Source organism: Lepus europaeus, chromosome 11 (genome assembly GCF_033115175.1).
Source record: "Lepus europaeus isolate LE1 chromosome 11, mLepTim1.pri, whole genome shotgun sequence".
NCBI classification, from domain to species: domain Eukaryota; kingdom Metazoa; phylum Chordata; class Mammalia; order Lagomorpha; family Leporidae; genus Lepus; species Lepus europaeus.
Genome location: NC_084837.1, coordinates 89566834 through 89589166, shown reverse-complemented (window position 1 = coordinate 89589166; position 22333 = coordinate 89566834). Strand labels below are relative to the sequence as shown.

At 54.4% G+C, this 22333-nt stretch overlaps 1 protein-coding gene across 8 annotated transcripts in view; it reads right to left on the bottom strand.

The window, feature by feature from the left end:
* Nucleotides 1–277: 277 nt before the first annotated feature.
* MAP2K5 (mitogen-activated protein kinase kinase 5) overlaps nt 278–22333 on the bottom strand; it is a 272187-nt gene continuing 250131 nt past the window's right edge. For 4 of the 8 annotated variants that reach the window (XM_062206196.1, XM_062206198.1, XM_062206199.1 and 1 more), the window contains one exon: nt 278–741. In XM_062206196.1, coding sequence (XP_062062180.1) covers nt 637–741 — 105 coding nt within the window. In that variant the 3' untranslated portion in view covers nt 278–636. The remainder of the gene's footprint in view (nt 742–22333) is intronic. The other 4 variants (XM_062206200.1, XM_062206202.1, XM_062206204.1 and 1 more) reach the window with 1 other exon arrangement.

Here is a 22333-nt window from a genome sequence, read left to right as displayed (position 1 = left end):
GTCCAGGAAGGCACCCAGGGTGGGGGCCTGCGCTCCAGGCTCTCATCCTGGCTCGGCTACGCCTTGCCATGGCTCCTGGCTCAGGCTCTCCCAGGTCTGGCTGTCTCATCCGTCCGATGGGTTGCGCTGTGCAGGAAGCACGTGGGGTCCCCGCAGGTGCCTGGGCACGGGTGGCAGGCACTGCCACATGCATCCCTGTCGAAGCGGGGACCCCTGCCTGCTCGCTGCGCTGGGTGGGCAGACGCACGCGGACACAAGTCTCACACAAGGGTCCCAAAGCAGTGATCCTTTTATTCCCATCAGTGCTGCTGGCAGGGGCCCGCCCCTTTACAGATAAAACTGTTAGGGAAACAGAAGGGGGGCGGGGCCATACGAGCCTCTGTTTTTGGTGCCTCTCCCCTCCCCCACCCACAGGAGCCGGTGCCTCCAGACAGGAGCGGGTGAGGGTTGCCCAGCAGGGCTGGCCCCGGGGGACTCCCTCGGCAGGCTCATCTGCCGGCAGAGGGTCGGCGAGGGCAGGGAAGCCGGGCCCAGCAAAGCTCTTCTGTACAGGTGGCAAGCGGGGCGCAGTGGGGGCAGCAGGTGGGCTGGCCCCTTCGGTGACCGGTCCTGGGCTTTCAGCACCGCGTGGTGGCCTCACGGGGGCCCCTGCTGGCTCCGCCTCTCCTCCAGGGCCCTGCACACCCACATGGACACCACGGTGGCGTTCCCGTCGTTGAACTGCATGATGAATGGGTGGCCCTGCAGGAAGAGGAGCGGGGCTGTGATGGGAGTGGTCCAGGGCCTGCTCTGACCCCCGCACCCCCCACCCCCGACCCCGGGGGAGGTGAGGAGGCAGCAGGCAGCCCTGCTTCCAGTCTGAACAACTGAGGCACACAAGGAGCAGAGAGGGACCCGGAGCCTGCAGGTGGCGGTGGGAGACAGGGCAGTGCTCGCCTGCCAACCCCTGCTCCCTCTTCCCGGAAGCCCAGCCAGCATGGATGCTGCCCAGTCCGCCCCAGCCCAGAGCCGCTCAGAGAGCAAAGAATCAACCAGACAGAGGCTGCACCAGTCCCTTGCAGTCGCCTCCCTTGTCCATGGCTTCCTACACATCATATCCTTGGATCAGAGGGAAGGCACCCGGGCCAGGGAAGGGGGGAGGGGTAAGAAGGGCATGCTGGATGTGTGGTCACTCTGGCTCCTGGGCTGTCCCTGTGTGGCCTGTCCCTGGGTCTAACCTACTTTGCCCCCGGAGCAGGCCACGCCCCTCCCCGGCTGTCCTGAAGCACCAAGACTCACACTCTGTGATCTTAGGGCTTCCTGGGAGTTCCCAGGCAAGAAACCAGCAGGGACAGCCATGGGGCTGCCCCGGCCATGAGTCACAGGTGCAAGGAACCCTGAAAAGTATTCCCTTTCTTCCCCGGGGGCTTCTAGGCTTAGGAACTCAACACCTGGCAGCTCCTGTCCCTACTCCAAGTTGTGCAGCCTGTGTGGCAAAAGGGGAGGCTGGTGGGAGACGGGGCGGGGGAGGGGCTGCTTGCTCCTTCTACAGCCCCTCCTGGTCCTTCCTCCATTTCCTCTCCATTCTCAATGCACCTGGCCTTGCCCTGTATCCCTTAGGGATGGCCAGTCCCCAGGGACCTGCTTGAGACCCAAGGGCCCAGGTACCCGGCCCCAGCCAGTGTCTGCAAGAGCTGTCCAAGGACCGGGCTGGGGTGGGGAGAGGGGGCTGCAGACCCACCTGGAGCACAGGTCAGAGCTGAGATGTGTGCCTTCTGAACAGCCGGGCCTCCCTGACTCAGGCAAGAAAGGAGCGCCGCCCGCGGGCTGAGCTCAGAGGCACGCAGGGTGCTGTCAGGTGCAGGGAGGCAGGGAATGCACCCAGAGGGTGCCCAGGCAGCCAGCCAGGACATCAGCTGGGTGCCTCCTACGATCCACTTAGGTACTGCGCTGCAGGGGATGCCCCCCAAGAGAGCAGGGACTGTGGAGAGAGGGTGGAGGCCTGGCTGGTGGATGCCCACAGGTGGCAGTGGCCTGGGGGGCGCAGCCGAGGCTGGGGAGGCCCGGGAGGGAGGACCTGGGCTTCCTTTTGCTCCTCTGGGTAACATACCCGCCTCTGCCCACAGCCCCAGATCTCCGCCTGGACAGAGAGCATCTCTGCTTTCCAGGGGCTCGCAGAGGTGAGCCTGTGTCCTTGCAAAGAACAAGGGCAGAAGCTGTGCCCCAGAGCCGGCCCCCACCCCCGCCTGGGGAACACGGTGTCACTCTCCCAGAATGCCGGTGACTTTGGGCCCATATGCTCCATCTCCCTCATCATCTGTTCGGAAATGAGCCGAGCGGAACCGCGGGAGGAGAGCGAGGCGGTGGCCTCTGCGGCACGGGAAGAGCCGAGGGCCACACTGCGCGGCTGGCCTTGCCCAGGTGCCCTGTGCTGGTGGAGACCCTGTCCGCCTGCCTATTGTGTAGAGACCCTCAGCGCCTCATGCCACCTGCAAGGAGGGGCTAGGACGGCTGGGGTTGCCCCTGCCACTGCTGACAGAGTGGGAGATCTGAGAAGGGACTACAGGCGGAGATGGCGCTGGGGTCCCGTAGACACGGCAGGAGACTCCAGCCTCTCTTGGTGCTCTGTGTTGTGCCCTGTGACTGCCCTGGGCCATGCAGGAACATGAGCCAGAGAAATGGCATGGAGGGAGGGGGCCCTCGCTCTGCCTGCAGGGTCTGGGAGGCCCCTCATGGCCAGGGTTGGTTCCTGCTATGGGCAGCCAAGGCAGCGCTAACTCACAGAGGTGGGCGCTGCGCTGTCCGAGTCACACACACACACACATGGAGACCATGGGGTCACAGCGACCTGCCTGGGTTCCCAGAGCAGGGGCCTGGGCCACAGGCCCTCCAGCTGCAGCCCCCTGCCCTGGACTCTCCTAGGCAGGCCCAGGGGCTGCCTCTTTTCTCCTGTGGCAATGCAGGGCTGCGAGCTGGACTGCCCCAGGTCCTGAGTGACAGCCCCCTCACTCCTCTCCCTCCCATCAGCCCCGAGTGGGAAGTTCCAGCATCGCCCCATATTACAGAGGCAGGTGCTGGGGCCCAGGGAGGGAAGTGACCAACTGAGAACTGGCCTGAGCCAAGTTGTCTGGATTCTGCCCAGTGGCAAGCTTCGGGCGGGCTCCATGGAAGGGCCCGGGTCCTCCTGCCTTCCCTCCTAGACCACAATACACAACGCAACAGTTCTAGAGGATGCCTGAAGATCGCCAGGCTGCCCTGAGCTGCCCGTGGGCCAGGATGGCTCTGGACGGTGCTGTGTGCTGGGCAGTCGCTGAGGCCTGGCCCTGGCATTCCTGTCCTGCCCTTGGCCTACTCCTGTGACCCTGTCAGGCTATAGGACCAATGGAGCTGGGGCTCAGGTGACCGCCCCATCCCCTGCCCTGGCCTAGGTGCCAACAGCCATGGCGGGGGAGCTGGGCTGAGAGGCCTCTTTGGTCCCATAACCAGGCAGCAGAGGCCTCTCTCATTTCCTGGATTCTCTCAGGGCCAAGGTCTGAAGTAGCCTGGTCCACAGACTCCGCCCCGGAAGATGGAGAATGAAGGGGAAAGGACAGGAGCAGCCCAAAGGTGGGATGGGCCGGGGAGGAGGAGGAGGGGCCCTGGCGGAAGCTCAGGAACCCAGAGCAGCTCCCCCCCCCCCAGCTCTGGAGACCCCCCCCCCAGGCTCTGACTCTCCTCCTCTGTGCCCCTGCCCTGACAGATGGACAGCAGGGCGCTCCCGAGCCCCTCCCGGATCTGGGCTCCTAGCCTAGTGCTCACTCACTGCCCGTCGTCCTGAGTGGGGTTTTGAATTTCTTCCGAGGGCCAGTTTACTCGTCGCGGTCCCCGCCCTATCTGCTCTTTCTGTAACTTCCAGAGCTTCATGCTCCGTCTGAATCATCTCCTAGCTTGCTGGTATGGCGGGAAGGTCTGGGCCAGTGCCTGGTCTTCAGTCAGCGCCGACGGCATGGACGAGTGATTTGCCTGTTTCTATGACCCCTTGATGCACTGAGCACTGGCTGTGCCCAGGCACTGGCTGAGGCCTGGCATCCACACAGCCCTCTGGCGCCATCCTGGTACTTCGCCTTTCAGGTGAAGGAAGCACAGGTTCTGGAAAAAGCCACAGAGCCAGGGAGTGGCAGAGCAGGGCGCCCAGCCCCTGCCGAAGGCACCCCACTGCCCGCCCGCCCGCCTGCCTACTGAGTGGGCAGACTGTTTTGTATCTCCGCTTTTTAAAAAAGGAGTGTGGTATGGGAGCTCAAGCTATTACCAAACTAAAGTATATTTAAAGTTACATTCTAGGTGCTTCACAACTACTTCTTAATGGACAAGTGGAAATTTGGGTGCCACAAGGCATGTGCATGGCCTCCCTGCCCAGAGCCTTCTCCCACGCCCAGCAACTCTACTGCAAACTAAGGTTACCTCCATTGTACAGTGCAACAAACTAACACACAGAAAGATTAAGAAGCTTGTGCAAGGCCACAGAGCTCGCCTGTGCGCCGACTCCAGAGCCAAGCCCGCAGGCACAACTGCCCCTTCTCATCAGCGTCAGGACAGGAGGTGGCCGGCACCTGCTGCAGGGAACCAGCCTTGGGTGGTCTGAGGACCCCAGCTCCCTGGGCTCTGTGCGTTTTCTCCACAGGCCTCGGCTCTGCAAAGACCAGGAGAATGGACTTAGGGCCCAGAAGAAGTCTCCCAGGGCTGTGGGGAGCAGGCCCAGGAGGGTAGGTCAGAAAGAGCCAGTAGGCACAGGATGTCCAGTGGCAGATGATCCCCAAACCTGGGCTCTACCTCAGGGGGGCCAATTCCCCATCCGAGACTATCCGACCACCTTCCTGCCCACCTGCCTGGGCCACTGCATTCTGCGGTGTGTGAGCCCATCTTACCTGATGCTACACTGGAGGTCCCCCGAGGGCACCCCAGAAGTGAGGGTGGGGAGCAGTCTGGGGAGAGGCTCTGTAAGCAGAGGCTGTTCTAGCCATGGTCTCTTGCTGCCTCAGGGTGAGCCCCTGGTGCCTTCTCCCACTGAGGATGCTGCGTGGGAGTGGATGCCAAGGGCCCGTGAACCTATGGGAGCAGGCAAGTCTGGCGCAGGTGCATTCTGGGCAAGTCTGAAACTAGCAGAGTCCAACAAGCTGCTCATGAGGTGTGAGTAGGCGGGTGCCTGGAAATGCGATCTGAGGGGCCGGCGCTGTGGTGCAGTGGGTTAAGCTGCCTTCTGCAGGGACAGCATCCCACAGGGGGCACGGGTTCAAGTCCCAGCTGCTCCACTTCCGATCCAGCTCCCCGCTCATGGCCTGGGAAAGCAGCAGAGGATGGCCCAAGTGTTTGGGCCCCTGCACCCACGTGGGAGACCTGGAAGAAGCCCCTGGCCTCTGGCTTTGGCCTGGCCCAGCCCTGCCTGTTCTAGCCATTTGGGGAGTCAACCAGTCCATGGAAGGTCTCTCTCTGCCTCTGTAACTCTGACTTTCAAATAAATAAATAAATAAATCTTTAAAAAACATAGGGGCGATCTGAGAGGCTGGCAGGGCCCCCAAAGCCCACCTCCTGCTCCTTGCTCCACCTCCTTGCTCTGAGGTGCCCTGCACTGCCCTGTAGGACTCCCACCCCCCGGCAGGGGAAACCCTTCTGTCTGTCCCTTCTCAGCACTGCTGGAGGAGCCTTAGGGCCAGACGGGACCTCAGAGAGCAGACAGCGTGGGGCACACGTGCTGGGGCTCCTTTGGGTGGTTTCATTCAAATTCTGTTAATAAAGTTTTTTTTTTTTTAACTATATAAGGATACTTCAACAAGTCCATGGAAAAATGGAATTAAATTGATTTTGGTGCAAAAAAAATTGATGTCTACGCAGTTTTTCATAGATGATTTTCCAGCACCTTTTGAGTACCCCCTCCTGTTTCTAAAAATGCATATGAGAAAATACCATAGTGGCGGGCTTCGGCCTAGCAGGTTAAGATGCCCACACCCCTGTATGGAGCACCTGGGTTTGACTCCTGTCTCTGCCTTCCAGTGCCAGCTTCCTGCTAATGCACACCCAGGGAAGCAGCAGATGATGGCTCAATTGGTTGGGGTCCTGCCACCCACGGGGAAGAGAGACCTGGATGCAGTACCTGGCTCTTGGCCTTAGCCCTGGCTTAGCCCTGCCAGTTGTGGGCGTTTGTGGGGGTGACCCAGCAGAATTAAATGCACATCTAAGTGCACACGTACTGAGTACACTTAGCTCTGATGAGCTCAGAGGGCTGCGCTGCATGGACGCCGTTCTCTGCAGGTTCAGCGCTCACTAGGTCTGTGCACGCACGACACAGCCTGGGACACGTGGGCTGACGACCGGGATCACCTGTGAACGCCGAGGGCTGTGATGGCCACCGAGACCACACAAATGGGTGCAGCTGTGTGCAGTGGCTGGTCACGTGCACAAGGGGTGTGTGTGTGCCAGGGGTGGGGGTGCGAGGCAGCTCCCCCCGGGCTTTGAGTGCCTCTTGGCTCACCTGTGCAATTCACAGGGATCCTCTGCCGACGCTGACACTTGGCAAGAAAAACTTTTCTGCTATTCCTTTTCCAAGTGCCTATGCTGGTTTTAATAGGGGCTAAGCTGAGAAGTGGGGATCCCTTAGACACCAGGCTACGGAGACGACACAGCGAGAGAACAGGGCTCCCTTCGACACCAGGCTACGGGGACGACACAGCCGGGACCCCTTGGACACCAGGCTATGGGGACGACACAGCGGGGACCCCTTGGACACCAGGCTACGGGGACGACACAGCGGGGACCCCTTGGACACCAGGCTACGGGGATGACACAGCGGGGCTCCCTTGGACACCAGGCTACGGGGACGACACAGCGAGGTAAGCTGAAGGCTGCAGTAGATGTGACCGCGTGTGCCCCACAACCCTGACGCAGAGCTCTGGGTCCTTCAGGGCAGAGTCAGGGACGACTTTACAGAGTACTCATCTACGATGAACACTCACAATGCACGCCAAATATGACCCACCCACTTCTCACATTGGACCGAGGTCCTGCAGTAAGAAGGGCTCCACTGTTCAAACTGTACACTTCTGAGCAGAGCGCTCACATAATCCACGGACGGGCTCACGGATGTCCACTGTCTGCTGAACTGCCCACGAGTGGCAGGGCAGTGGGCAGCCCTACTCACGTTAATCACAGGAGATAATACATCATGGGGGTCCTTGGGCGCTGGGGCTTGCTGGCAGACCGGTGTGCCCCCAGGGGAATCGCCGGGGGTACCTGGCGGACCACGCGGCCAGCCTGTGGCTGCAGAGGGCCCAAGGAGGGGCTCAGCAGGGAGAAACTGAGGCATGGCCCCTGTGTGCAGAAACGGCGAGGAGCCCCGGGCAGTGCCTCTGGCCGTGAAGGTGTGGAGGCCCAAAGCTTTCTCACCTGTGAAAGACGGGGTCGGGGGGAGGGACTTCTGTGACAGCACCCCGAGCCCTCTCCCTGGGGTGTGGAAGATAGCACCCCCCCCTCCCCCCGCGCCCAGGGAAGCTGCAGTCTCCACTGTTGGCTCCAGGGGGCCCTGAGCCCCTCGTGCCGCTGTTTACCCCTGGCTGGGGCCACCCACATAAGCACCCTTCAATGCATCGCTGCAGCTTTCTCTCTGTTCCGGGGTGGGGCTGCAGGACCCGAAGTGAGGGCTGTCACTGCCCCGAGGGTCAGCATGTGGGGGTGCAGCAGTGAGCAGGGGGGGGGGGGGCCCGCGAGCATGGAGTCGGCCTGTCGTCTACCCAGCCCAGTGTAGCCGGGCCACTGCCACACACACGGAGCCCTCCCGTGCAGATCTGAGCACTGCTGTCTTGCCTCTGGTTTCTGAAGCTTTCCCAGTGGCTGGGGGAGGGAGGGGTCCTCTTCCTGCCCTTCATTTTCTTGTAAGACCTCAGAAATGGCTTGCAGCGGCGACACGCCGTTTCAATCAAGCCTCCTGAGTTTATTCTTCTCAACTGCTACAGAAGTAGATGTTGTCCCCCCAAATATTCAATTATTAGTGGCAAATTGCTTACCTCCAGCCATCCTAGATGGGGCCCTGGCGTCTAAGGGGGTCAAGGAGCTCTCCACCTTTCATCTGAGTGCATCTATGTGTTCCTACACAGAGTAATTGGTCAGAAAGTGGCCCGCCGGGACAACAGGATGTCCCCAGGGGTCTCTGTGCCCAGCCACAGGGCCCGGGGCAGCATGGTGTGGGGGAGGGGCCGCAGCCAGGGTGGGGTGGCTGGCACTGCTGAGTGTGTCCCAGGGAGATGGCCTGTGTGAATGGCCCGTTTCAGGGGCCTGTGGTGGCTGCCCAGGCAGGAGCCTCAGGTGGGACCGGGCAGGTGTACAGCAGACAGAGTGCTGCTCTCCATGGTCTCCAGTCAGTCTTGGGCTGGGCAGATGCACAGAGGGGTGGGGACGAGGGGGTGTCAGCAAGGACCCATGCCTGAGAGGTGAACCTGCAGCTCCCGCCCCCTGGACCACCCCTCCTCCTCCTCCCCCCCATAATGCAAGCAGGGCCAGGGTATTCTGTTCTTTTTTATGTTATTATTTTAACTGCACATATTCACGGGCTATTGTGTGATTACTTGATACATATCTACACTGTGTAATGATCACAGGTGGGAGCCGGGAACTCAATCCCGGTCAGGAACCCGGTGACTTGAGCCACCACTGCTGTCCCCCGGGGTCTGCACTGGCAGCAAGCTGGAGCCAGGAGCTGGAGTTGGAAATTGAACCAGTTACACCGATATGGGACAAGGGCACCTCAACTGCTAGGCTACACGCCCACTCCTGCAGGACTGAGGAAACTGTTTTTCCTTCTTTCTGCCAAGGGCCATTGGAGTAATTACAGCATCATTCACGGGCCATACAAAATCGCCATCTCACACATTAGCCTGCTACACACAGATGTGTGTATAGATGTGGTTGCCTGGGCAGGGCCGGACCACACAACTGCGCATGCCTTATATGGCCCGGGGGCCAGACTCTCCCCACGCCTGGGAGAGGAAAGGGTGGGAAGAGCCCAGACACAAGCGGGAGAGGCAGTGTCCTCACAGCGGCAATCTGTGACACTGCGACAAGCACCCGGAAAGCCCGCGTGGAGCTGCAGACTGCCAAGGACCGGGGAGCAGGATGCGTCACCCACAAAGAGGGGCGGCTCGGCAGCAGGAGCACAAGCCGGGAGACACCCGGATATCACCAAGGTCAAGCTGAGCTCCTAAACCCAATTACACCAGCAGTGAGGAGTCGGGGCTAAAGGCCGCCAATCCGAGAGCAAAACTCGAGATAGTTCTGCCACTCAGACCCTTCCGAACAGAACTCCCAACACACTTCAGAAAGGAAGAGAAACCGCGGGAGGGAGCAGGTGTGACAGCAACAAGGACAAAGGAAACTCTAACAAATGGATCCGTTTAAACCAACACTGACTGCACAGCACCACAACAGTAGTAAGGACTAATTTTAAGATCTAAAGCTGGGGCCGGCCTGTGGCTGAGCAGGGAAAGCCGCCACCTGCAGTGCCAGCATCCCATATGGGCGCTGGTTCAAAGCCCAGCTCCTTCGCTTCCCATCCAGCTCCCTGAGAATGCACCTGAGAAAGCAGCCGAAGAAGACCTAAGGGCTTGGTAGTGGAACACTGGGTTTCTGGCTTGGACTTGGATCAGCCCAGCTGTTGTGGTCATTTGGGGAGTGAACCAGTGGATGGAAGATCTCTTTCCCTCCCTCCCTCCATTACTCTGCCTTTCAAATTTTTTTTTTGACAGGCAGAGTTAGACAGTGAGAAAGAGAGACAGAGAGAAAGGTCTTCCTTCCGTTGGTTCACCCCCCAAATGGCCACCACGGCTAGTGTGCTGTGCCGATTCGAAGCCAGGAGCCAGGTGCCTCCTCCTGGTCTCCCATGAGGGTGCAGGGCCCAAGCACTTGGGTTATCCTCCACTGCCTTCCCGGGCCACAGCAGAGAGCTGGACTGGAAGAGGAGCAACCGGGACAGAATCCGGTGCCCCAACCAGGACTAGAACCTGGAGTACCGGTGCCGCAGGGGGAGGATTAGCCAAGTGAGCTGTGGTGCCGGCCTCTGCCTTTCAAATTTAAAAGCAACAACAACACCCACCCAGACTTTAGTAGACACTGTCAGTTGGCAAAGCACCTGTGGCAAGCTGTGGCCAACACCATGAGGACAGACACACTGAGTGCCAGTTTCTAGGAATTCTGTCCTTAAAAGATGAGGTGAGGGGCTGGCACTGTGGCATAGTGGGTAAAGCCACTGCCTGCAGTGCTGGCATCCCATATGGGTGCCAGTTCAAGTCCCGGCTGCTCTACAGCTCCCTGATAATGGCCTGGGAAAGCAGCAGAAGATGGCCCAAGTCTTTGGGCCTCTGCACCCGCATGGGAGACCTGGAAGAAGCTCCTGGCTCCTGGCTTTGGATTGGCACAGCTCTGGCCGTTTTGGACATTTGGGAGTGAACCAGCAGATGGAAGACCTCTCTCTCTAACTCTGCCTTGCAAATAAATAAATAAAATCTTAAAAAAAGTAAAAAGAAGGTAGACAAATGACAAAATTGGTAAAGAGAAGATACAAGTAAAGGTTGCAGGAAATAAAAAAGGGATATTGAATCACAAACGTAGCCCAAATTTAAGAATACAAAGGGCATATCACATGGACACACAGGCAACCTGAGCGTGCAATGATATAGACTGTGTGTACATGTGTGTGTGTGCACGCATGTGCCCGTGCGTGCGTGAGATGATGATGGGGAGGTGGGCGGTGACAGTGCTGGTGATGGGCAGGACACCTGTGGCAGGCGGGGCCCAGGCTTCACATCCTGGTATCACAGAGCTAACTCTGCACAGCACTGCATATCCCGTGTCACTGCTTCCAGGGAAGTGGAGCTGGCCAACCTCGAACACGCAGCTCATCAACAGCTCTCATAGTTTCTTAACAGGGAGAAACCAACCAGGCACACAGGGACTGCAGCCCAAGCGGGACGCTCTTGATGCCAGCAAACCAACACCACCGAGGGGTGGTGGTTTTTTTTATGTTTTCGGCTATGATGTCCTTGAGTTATCTGAGCTTCTCTCCACCCCATGGCCTTCCTGGGGTGAGGCGGGGGTGTTCAGGAAGCTGGCTGGTGCAGCCCTGTCGCTAAACGTGCTAGATCACAACAAAGGCCAACATGACCAGGCTGCAATGCACAGGGCTGAGAATCGCCGGCCACTCCAGAGTTCCTGCTAGTAGCAAGCCATGTTTTCCAAGCGAAACCGCTCCTGCCTTTTTTTTTTTTTTAATAAGAAACCCAGGAAAAGGAAGCAAACCATTTGAAAATTCTGGTCATTTTGCGTCCCCGCAGCAAATAAAAATCATCAATAGAAGCCACTCTTAGCCTTGAGCAATATTTTCTAAAACAAAACACAAAGAAGCTGTGGTACTTAACTATTCTGTTATTGATTTACTGTGGTTTGCAAGGTAATGTTGAAGAAAATTAAATGTGCGGGAGCCTGAGACGCGTTTCGGCGACCTGTGTTTGCCGAGGCGGTGCCGGGGGCCACGCGCGGGATGAATGACAGGGGGAGCGCACTTTATCTGGTTACAAATAAGCTGGCTGGCTTTTCGCAGAGCTGCATGGACCCAGAAAGAGAAAGTTATTTAGCTGTAGGCTCGCTTCTGCTGGTGGCCGCGCGCCAGGCTGCCAGGAGGCTTTAATGGAATGAAATTCGGTGTGGATAGGCAGAGACATCCACGTGCCTGGATCTAAACCAGGTTTTCAGAGCCGAAGGATTCTGCTTGACGCAGCTGTGGCTACCTGGTTCCCTCAGGAACTAGTAAAATTCACAATCTGATTCAACACTAAATTGATCAGATTGCTTTAAATTTGGGCATGTCTATAAAGCACCATCAAACAGTATACGTCCTTTTTAGTGGCATGGCCTGTTTCTAAATCTACACGTAATGATTTTGCTTTTTAAAAGATTATTTATTTGAGAGGCATAGTGGGAGAGAACATGAGAGATCTCCCATCTGCTGTTTCACTCCTCAAATGACCACAACGGCCTAGGGGGGCCAGGCAGAAGCCAGAAGCCTGGAATTCCACCCAGGTCTCCCATGGGGGTGCAGGGGCCCAATACTTGGGCCATCTTCTGCTGCCTTCCCAGGTGCATTAGCAGGGAGTGGGATCAGACGGGGAACAGCTGGGATTCAAACCAGAGGTGGCTCCACAGGTGGTGGCTTAATCCACTGCACCACAATGATGACCCCATTTAATGATCTTATTAATGATTCACATTTAATGATCTATAGGAGGCCACAGAATTTGATAAGTTTATCATTAATTAAGAATCTAGAAGTTGGGGCTGGTGTTGTGGCATAGCAAGTAAAGCCACCACCTGTGATGCCAGCATCCCATATGGGCGCTAGTTTGTGTCCCGGCTGTGCCATTTTTTAAAAAATTTTTAGGCAGAGTGGACAGTGAGAGAGAGAGAGAGACAGAGAGAAAGGTCTTCCTTTGCTGTTGGCTCACCCTCCAATGGCCGCTGTGGCTGGCGCACTGCGGCCAGCGCACCGCGCTGATCTGATGGCAGAAGCCAGGTGCTTCTCCTGGTCTCCCACGCGGGTGCAGGGCCCAAGCACTTGGGCCATCCTCCACTGCACTCCCAGGCCATAGCAGAGAGCTGGCCTGGAAGAGGGGCAACCGGGACAGAATCCGGCACCCCGACTGGGACTAGAATCTGGTGTGCCGGCGCCGCTAGGCGGAGGATTAGCCTGTTGAGCCACGGCGCTGGCCCCAGCTGTGCCACTTTTGATAGAGCTCCCTTCTGGTGGACTGGGAAAAACAGCAGGAGTTAGCTCAAGTGCTTGGGTCCCTGCACCCATGTGTGAGACCTGCAGGAAGCTCCTGGCTCTGCCCTGGCTATTGTGGTCATATGGGGAGTGAATCAGTGGATGGGATGTCTCTCTCTTTCAAATAAAAAAGTAAATCTTTAAAAAACAATCTGGATCATATGGTAGGTCTATATTCAGATTTCCGAGGTATCTCCATAGGTGGCTCTACCGGTTTACATTCCCACCAACAGTGGATTAGGGTACCTTTTCCTCCACATCCTCGCCAGTATTTGTTGTTTTCTGATTTATGTATGAGAGCCATTCTAACTGGAGTTAGATTTTGATTTGCATGTCCCTGTTGGCTAGTGATCCTGAGCATTTTCTCAAGTGTCTGTTGGCCATTTGAATTTCCTCTTTTGAAAACTGCCTGTTCAAGTCCTTTGCATTTTTAACTGTTAATTGTATTAATTTCTTAAACTTAATTGTTTGTTTTGTTGTTGCATTTCTTGAGCTCTTTATAGATTTTGGATGTTAACTTTTTATCAGTTGTGTAGTTTGCAAGTATTTTCTCCCATTCTGTTGGTTGCCTCTTCACTTTGCTAAGTGTTTCTTTTGCTGTGCAGAAGCTTCTCAGCTTGATGTAATCAATCCCATTTGTCAATTCTGGCTGATTGCCTGTGCTTCTGGGATCTTTCCCAAGAAGTCTTTGCCTAAGCCAATGTCTTGCAGAGTTCCCCCAATGTTCTCTAGTAATTTGATGGTATTGGGTCATAGATTTATGTCTTTGATCCATTGTGAGATTTTTGTGTGAGGTGTAAGGCATGGGTCTAGTTTCATACTTCTGCACATGGTGATCCAGTTTCCCCAGCACCGTTTGTTAAAGAGACGGTCCTTGCTTCAGGGGTTGATTTTAGCCCCTTTGTCAAAGATAAGTTGGTTATAGACACATTGATTGATTTCTGGAATTTCTATTCTGTTCCACTAGTCTACAAATATGTTTTGTTTTTTTTTTGGTCAGTACCAGGCTATTTTGATTATAACTGCATGTAGTATGTCTTTTTTTTTTAAAGATTTATTTATTTGAAAGGCAGAGTTACAGAGAGGCAGAGACAGAGAGAGAGAGGTCTTCCATCTGCTGGTTCACTCCCCAAATGGCTGAAAGGGCTGCAGCTACACCTATCTGAAGCCAGGAGCCAGGAGCTTCTTCCGGGTATCCCAAGTGAGTGCAGGGGCCCAAGGACTTGGGTAGTCTTCTACTGCTTTCCCAGGTCATAGCAGAAAGCGGGATTGGAAGTGGAGAAGCCAGGACTTGAACTGCTGCCCATATGGGATGCTGGCACTGCAGGTGGTGGCTTTACCTGATACCACAGCACTGGCCCCATTAGTGTTTTGACTGGGATCACATTGAATCTGTAAATTGCTTTTAGTAGTATGGACATTTTGATGATGCTAATTCCTCCAATTCATGAACATAGATGATTTTTTCCATTTTTTAAAATGTCTTCTTCTATTTCTTTCTTTAGGGAATTTACTCAAACCAAAAGAAATCAGTACATGAGTTTTCAGCACCCTCACGTTCACTGCAGCACAACTCACAATAGCTAAGATATGGAATCAACCCAGATGTCCATCAACTGTTGAGTAGATAAAGAAATTATGGTATATACACACTACGGAGTACTGCTCAGCTGTTAAAATAAGTGAAATCCTGTGTTTTGCAGCAAGATGTATGCAACTGGAAACCATTATACTTAGTAAAGTAAGCCAGTACCAAGAAGACATCTTATGTTTTCCCTGATGTGGGGTAACTAAGAGAGGACCTGAAATGTAATGTATTGGGATGAAATAGACATTTTGAGATTCGATGATTGTTACAGCCTTTGTCTCTTCCATTGAGGAATAGTGCTTTTTTTCTCTCTCTCTCTTCATACTATTTGTTGAATCCTTTTACTTAGTGTAGGTTAACTATATGATAATTAAGTAAACTGAAAACAGATCTTTGTAAAAATTAAGAGTGGGAATGCGAGAGGGAGGAGGAGGAAGGGTTGGAGCATGGGTGGGAGGGAGGGTGGGGGAGAAGTGTCACTATGTTCCTAAATCTGCATATATGAAATACATGAAGCCTATATGACTTAAATAAAATAAATTAAGAAAAAAGAATCTGAAAGTCACACTAAAACTTGAACAGTTTCCTTTTAGCTAGTCCCTCAAGTCTTGCTTGTAGTTTAGCCTCAATTTTAACAAAACAAGACTGGTGTGGGGTCAGCCAGGGCGGGGACATCAGGAGACAGCACGGTGGGACCCAACAGAGGATCTCCCTAATGGTGATGTCAGGAGAGCTTTAAAGACACTAAACCCTGATGCACGTGATCTGTTTAAGGGGACAGGGAAGTGGAAAGTACATGTAAGACCTCTCAAAAATTTTCAGCTATCTCAAAAATGTCCTTGCATGGATGTTGCTAGAACGTGGTGCCCTGAGCTGGGATGGCCGGCGTTCAGCACGGAATAAGCTCCCTGCACCCAGCCTCCCCGCCTGATGTCACGGGGGCAGACGGGCCTGCCGATGTGGCATGGGGCCGCGGAGGGCCCAGTTCATGTTGCCTGCCTTTGAGAGAGTTTGATTACTTCTGAGATTTGTGGTTAAAGGGTGTGGGGGAACACAGGAAGACCTCACAGGGCAGACTGAGAGCCTTAGCTCGTTTTTTAATAACACTAGGGATGACATCCTGGGACATAGGCTTGGAGCGGCTGCAGGGGAACTTGGAAACGCTGGGAAGTTTCAGAGTTTGGGGTTGGGGGCATTTTGTAGCTGCAAGGTCAGGTGGGACAGGACCAGGGAAATGAGGCGGAGAGCTGGTCAGAGAGTGAGTGTCAGCTGCTTTAATTTTCTGTGTCAACTCTGAAAATTAGATAAACAATGACAAACCAGGCTTTTTAAATGAACTTGTCACTTCTGGTTTTCTTGATCCAGGGTAACATTTTTCAAGTCCTGGGAGCCCCGAAGACAGATTTAACCCCTGAGAGGCAGACCGAAATGTTCTGAACTCCCCACACGTGAAAACAAAAGATTTCATCCAACTCTTTTCCCCAAATACGTCTTAAAGAAAGACTAATTATCCTTGAGACGTAAATACTCTTCTAACAGCCTCTAACCTACAGCCAGAGGTCCAGCCCTGTGCAAGGGGGTCTCGGCAGCTCCCCAGGTTTCTCTTTCTCCTTCCTGCTTTGCTTCCCAGACCCACTCAGCCCTTCAACAGGGTTCCTTTGATGTCACCTCCCTTTTGCAAGATGTCCTTCAACCACTGTGCTGGGTGGGCAATGCTGTCCACAAGCAGCAGGTGCCTCGCCCCGCCTGGCTGCTCTGTTGTTAGGAACTGCCTTGACTTTCCAGTGCTCTGTGCTACTCTGAGGCTACATGGCAGCCACCTACTCTCTGCTCCCCGCTGGGGTGGGCACAGGCCATGGACCTTTGTTGGCTCTGCTATGGGATACTGAGTCAAAGACTCCCTGGTTGCAGCATGCTGATTTGGAGAGAAATGCCTCTCTTTACATTTGAGTCGGGTTTTTTGTTCTGCACAGTGCTTTCAGGTTCATTATCTTATGCAAGTGTCACAGGGACCCCATGGAGTGGCTGGACAGGATGACTGCCAGTCCCTTCCATTTGAGGACTGGAAAACCAAGTTCAGGGCAGTGATCTGGCCAAGGTGGAATTGGGCCTGGGCCCTTGGTTATAGCTTGGTAACAGCAGCAGTGGAATGGCTGACGACAGGACACCTGAGCATTACCCTGGGCCAGGTGGTCCCAGGCGTTTTCATTCGCTTGAGCCCATGTGCTCTCTGAAAGCCCTATCAGAAAGTATACGCTAACCTCCTTTATTGTTAAACAAGGGCACCGCGCTGCAGGCCAGCGATGGTGGTGCTCTGGGCTGGCACCTGGAACCCCGGTTCTGGGACCATGGGTCACTCTGTCCCCACAGTCTACAATGGGCAGAGGTAGCCCTACTGCATCACAAAGAAACAACGCCAGGGCCTTCCCAGAGCAAACGCGAACCAGGTGACCGGAAACCCTCCCTGGCCTCATCACTTCAACATTTTCAAAAAAGATTTATTTTATAGAAAAACAGAGTTACAGAAAGAGAGAGAGAGATGTCCTCCATCTGCTGGTTCACTCCCCAAATGGCTACAACAGCCAGAGCTGAGCTGATCCAAGGCCAGGAGCTAGGAGCTTCATCTGGGTCCCCACAAAGGCGCAGGGGTCCAAGGACTTGGGCCATCTTCCACTGCTTTCCCAGGCCATAGCGGAGAGCTGGATTGGAAGTGGAGCAGCCGGGACTCGAACCGGCGCCCATGTGGGATGCCAACACTGCAGGCCAGGGTTTTAACCCACTACGTCACAGCACTGGCCCCCATGGCTTCATCCTGATGCCCCGTTTCCAGTTTCATATAGAACAGGCTCCTCTTCCAAAGCATTCCAAGCTCCACAATCATCTCTGATGCCCACTAACTGTGCCATGGCTTCCCAGGAAGGTGCAGGTGCATCTGAAGCAAGGATGCTGGTCCCAGCACCGCTGCAGCCCTGAGCTCCCCGGCGCGCAGGGTGTGGGGACAGGCAGCTACCAATTTACCGGTGGCTCCTGGGAGTCCCGTGGACTTCCTTCTCCACACCACAGCTCGCTCCCCCTAGCTCTGGGCACTCCGCCTGCTATAAGATGAGGAGAGCGGCCCCAGCTTCTAGGGAAGATGGTGCATGTGAAATTTTCAGCACAGAGGCTGGCGTGGAACCAATCCCATGGTCACGGCTCTGTGTGGCCTGTGATCTGCTGTGACCACTGTGCTCCTTTCCCAGGGAAATTTTTGGAACACCTGATGCGTGCCCAGTGCTCAGCATGGCACACGCCCAGCCACAGTGTTTTCTGTGTGAGTGGCTCCCATGACTGTTGCATGCAGGCTGGGGGAGGGGGGATAAGCAGGAGAGGATAGGGGGACCCTGACCGGCCTATACTCCATGTATTCAGGCCCCTCCCCTGAGCCCTAGGCTTGCAGACCCAACCTACCACCCCCCCCCCCCCCCCCCGCTTAACTCAGGCTTGAGCAGGTTTCTCCTGGGCTCAGAATCCCGTGCAACCACAACACAAAACAGAAGAAGGGTCCCAACTGTTGCACTCGGGCGCAGTCTGGAGCCGAGACGGCATGCTCTCAGACAGCATTTCAAATACAGTTTATTAGTGTGTGATATGAAAAGGGTATTTTTATTGCATGATATAATGCAATGGGACCTTGGGCGCTCTGTGGAAAGACCTCACACTCAGAAGTGTAATGAACCCGTAGTCCCAAAAACATTATACTGTACATTAACCTATCATTAATGGCACATTAGGGCTAGAGGCATTGCACGCTTGCTGGCCAGGGCTCCATCAGGACAGTGTCGAGAAAACCACACAGTCTTCCCAGGCTTAAAACAAATAGAGAAAATAAATATTCCTGATGTCTACAGGCAGCTTTAAAGGAAGTTCAATCCCAGCTCTGCCTTGCAATTTCCAAGCCTGATTTTTTTTAAGAGAGGCAGGAAGATACACAAGCAAACAAAGGGAGGAGGAAATGACCCTCTTGCAGTTTAGCCCCTGCTACTGGCTCTGTAACCTCAATGCTGGCTGGACAAGGTCATGAGCAGATGGCACCTTTGCTGGCATAAATTTGCCCACAGGACACTCGGGCCCGGATCACAGACTGCGGAGGGAGGAGGGGCCTTGGAGACTATCCACCCCTCACTTTCACTTCCTAGAGGGAGAAATCAAAGCTCAAAACGATGAAGAACGAGACCACACGTCCAACAGAAAAACAGGCAATGGGTGTTGAAAAATACAAACGGCCAGTAAACTTAAAACAGTGTTCATCCACATCTTCACACTTAGTGGAAGAAATGCAAATTGAACAACTAGATACCATTTTACCCTGCTCAGATGGGCAAAGATTAAAGTCTGATAATTTTTTATCAGAACAGGTGAGGCACAACTGGGATTCCCACATCCAGCACAGATACGTGTAGGAGAGACACGGCCACTGTCCTCTAACTGCAGAAATCTAGAGATCCACAGAACATTCTAGAACAGGGTTCTGATGGATAAATATGGCCCATCCAAATTGTGGAATACCATGCAGCCATGAAAAAAGAATGGGGTAGACCTGTATGTGACATGGAAAGACCACAAAGACAAAGTAAGTGAAAACAGTAGGGCCAGGGGCCAGGGCAAGATTTGGAGGAAGACTAATTTCTTACTTAATATCTTGTGCTACAGGAATTTCTAACCACAATTTAGAAGCTAATTTTAGAAAATAAATGATGATGAGGGTAAGAATAGCATTTGGAGAAGCCTATTGTTTTCTAGCTACTCTGGTAAATGTGACAGAGATGGAGAGAGAGAGAGAGAGAGAGAGAGAGGACACAGAGAGAGAGAGGTCTTCTATCCACTGGTTCACTCCCCAAATGGCCACAAAAGCAAGGGCTGAGCCAGGCCAAAGCCAGGAGCCAGGAGCCAGGAGCTCCATCCCAGTCTCCCACGTGGGTGCAGGGGCCTAAGCACTGGGCCATCGTCTGCTGCCTTTGCAGGTGCATTAGCAGGGAGCCTGCCTGGAAGCAGAGTGGCCGGGACTAGAACCAGTGCTCTAAAGGATGCAGGAGTCGCAGGTGGCGGCTTGGCCTGCTGGGCCACAATGCCAGACCCTGTAAGCCTCATCTTGTTTGGATCTTCATGAAGACAGCGCCAGTCAGGTGGTCACCACTGACCTTCCTTGACCTTCCATAACCTTCCATGAAGTGAGCACTACAAAGAGTGACATAATGTGCTCACAGTCCCCCTCTTACCCCACCACCTTCTATAACACAACACAGCGTTTGCAAAATAGAGAGACCCGTGCCCAGCTTAACACAGCCCGCAGCCACCCTCCTGGGGACAGCTTGTGTAAATTGGCAGTGACCGGTGACCTAGGAGCTGGCCAGACGGCAAGACAAACGGCTGCTTGCTGGCTTTGGCTGAGGTCGAACCAAATGTCTGGAAACATCTTCTCTCATAGCGTAAGGCCCCAGTGCTGTACCCCACTTAAGTCAATAGTGCTCGACAACCCAGGGATCAAACACATGGAAGGAAGCGGCTTCCGGAGACAGCAGAACTCAGCTTCCAGGGGACGCTGCCTGCAGCCGCAGGCTCTCCAGGTGAGAGTTCAGAAGCACCCGGGGCCGCCGCACCGTGCCGCGCCGCGCCACCTGCCTGGGCCAAGAAACTTTCCTGGTGCTTTCGTATCCCCTGACCCACGTTGTTTTTGGGTAACGGACTTTGTGGCATCATTTTACAATGCTGGATTTTATTTGTCCTAGGGTCTGCCAGCACACGCGGTAATTAAAATGTTGATCAGTAAACAGTTTAAATATATGACAGACAATGCAGTTAAAGCCTACAGTTAGGTCAATATGTGATTTAGATTTGCCATTTAAAAAATCTCATTTAAATTTTGCATACATTAATCACTACCATACTTCAAGGTTCTGATATCCACCTGACTACAATATTAAAATAAAACTTGCCGCCCCAGGGAAATCCTACTTATTCTTAATTGTTTCGAGGCTTTGATGGGCTTTTAATCTAAGATTAATTTATGCAATTTTAAATAACTCTTCTTATGATTAATAAGCTTGAAAATTAAAAGGAGTCTAAAGCAATTATAATGAGCATTTGGTCATAACCTCATTAGAGGCAGGAGTGAAGGATACAGCTCTGGAATTCTTACAAGACTACAATTTAAGGTTACTTTTAGAGAAGTCAAACATAGTTCCTGAAATTGCAAAGGCAGGTTAGCAAAGGGCAGTGTTCAAATGACGGCTGGCTAGATTAGCATACTAATGATTTTCCCTGGTGGTGACAGGCAGGACACTGAATGGAAGACACAGGGACAGACAAATGACACGTTTCCAAGGACCTGCCAGCTCCAAACTCGGCTCTTAGGATTTCAGGAAGAGCTTGGAGGGCTGGGCCATCCCTACCCGAAAATCCACTCCGGCTGCAGGGTGTGGCCCCCAGGAGTCCCCTGTCGGCTGCAGCCTGTCCAGCAGCTCCCCCACTTAGCAGTGCCCAGCACTCCTGCCGGCCCACTCCTCCTGGTGTGCGGAGCCCTTCCCGGCAGGACCTGCCGCACGTGGCTCGCTGCAGCCTGTCATCTCCGTGGCCTTCTCGGCTGTGGCCACGGCGGGCTCCTCGCGGCCCTCTGTTGCTCTGGTCGCAGTCTGTGCGGTTTTTCTCTCCCTGCAACAACTTCTCGTCCTGGCCGGGGATGATGGATGGGGATGATGGTGGGGAGCAAGTACAATCTATGGAGCACTCACTTCATGTCAGACGTTGCGCTAAGTGCAACACGCTCTGATCTCACTCACTTTTCCTGCTTCGTGAGGTCTCACTGTCACAGCTAAGGAAGCGCAGGCTCAGAGCCCAGTACGTCTGGCACTGGGCAGCCAGGAGGGGAGAATGCGCGGGAGGGGCCGGCTCCCTGCCATACCTCTGCTTCCCAATTCCTAATCTCCTACCCAGGCCAACTCTAACCTGCAGAAGCAGGTCCAGCCAGAGCCTTGTCTGAGCGCCCGCACCATCCAAGCCAGCAGCATGAAGGCTATGCTGACTTCCCTGTCTCTGATGAGCTTGCTCCTGAAGGCATGGATCTTGCTTTGAAAATATATTTGAAAGGCGGGGGGAGGGAGGGAACATGCCAGGACCAGAGAGATCTTCCACCTCTTCTCAAAGGCCTGCAATACTGAGTCCTGAGGGCTGGGCCAGGCCAAAGGCAGGAGCCTGAAACTCAACCAAGGTGTCCCTCAAGAGTGGCAAGGACCCAGGCATTTGAGCTATCACCGCTGTCCCCAGGGTGCTCATTAGCAAGACCCTGCCATCAGAAGTGGAGCGGGGATTGGGTCTGGGTGCTGTGATCCGGGATGCGGGTGCCCCAAGCAGCAGCTTAACCACTGAGCCAAACGCTGGGCCCTGGACATTACTTAGATTCTTGTTGAAGTCCTTGCTGGCTGTTTCGAATGTTTCCCTGGCATTATATTCACCAGGAACAGAGCAGACACACAGGAGAAGGCTTCCAGTGAGCAAGAAGGAACAACCCACCCAGACCCGCACCAGGAAAAAACCACCAACTTGGTAGCACTACCTGCAAACCTACACTGTCCTACGCTCCGTCCCAAGTCGCATTTGTCCCACTACTCGCCATCTGTCCTGGGAGAGGCACCCAGGAACATGGGACAGATGAGATGATCAGGACGCCAAGAGGCCGGATGGCTTGGTGCCCACATGTGGCTAAGACTTTGTGGTTGACAAACGCGCTTCCATTAGCTTCCTCTTAGGGAAGTTAAAAAAGAAATCAAACCCCTCTCCCGCGAGGCAGGCATCATCACCCTGTTTTGTGGGTGACAGCGGCTCAGATAAACTAAGTACACGGCGCTTAGGAGCAGTGCCTGTGCCTCCTGAAACCGTATCTTCCGTACGACGCC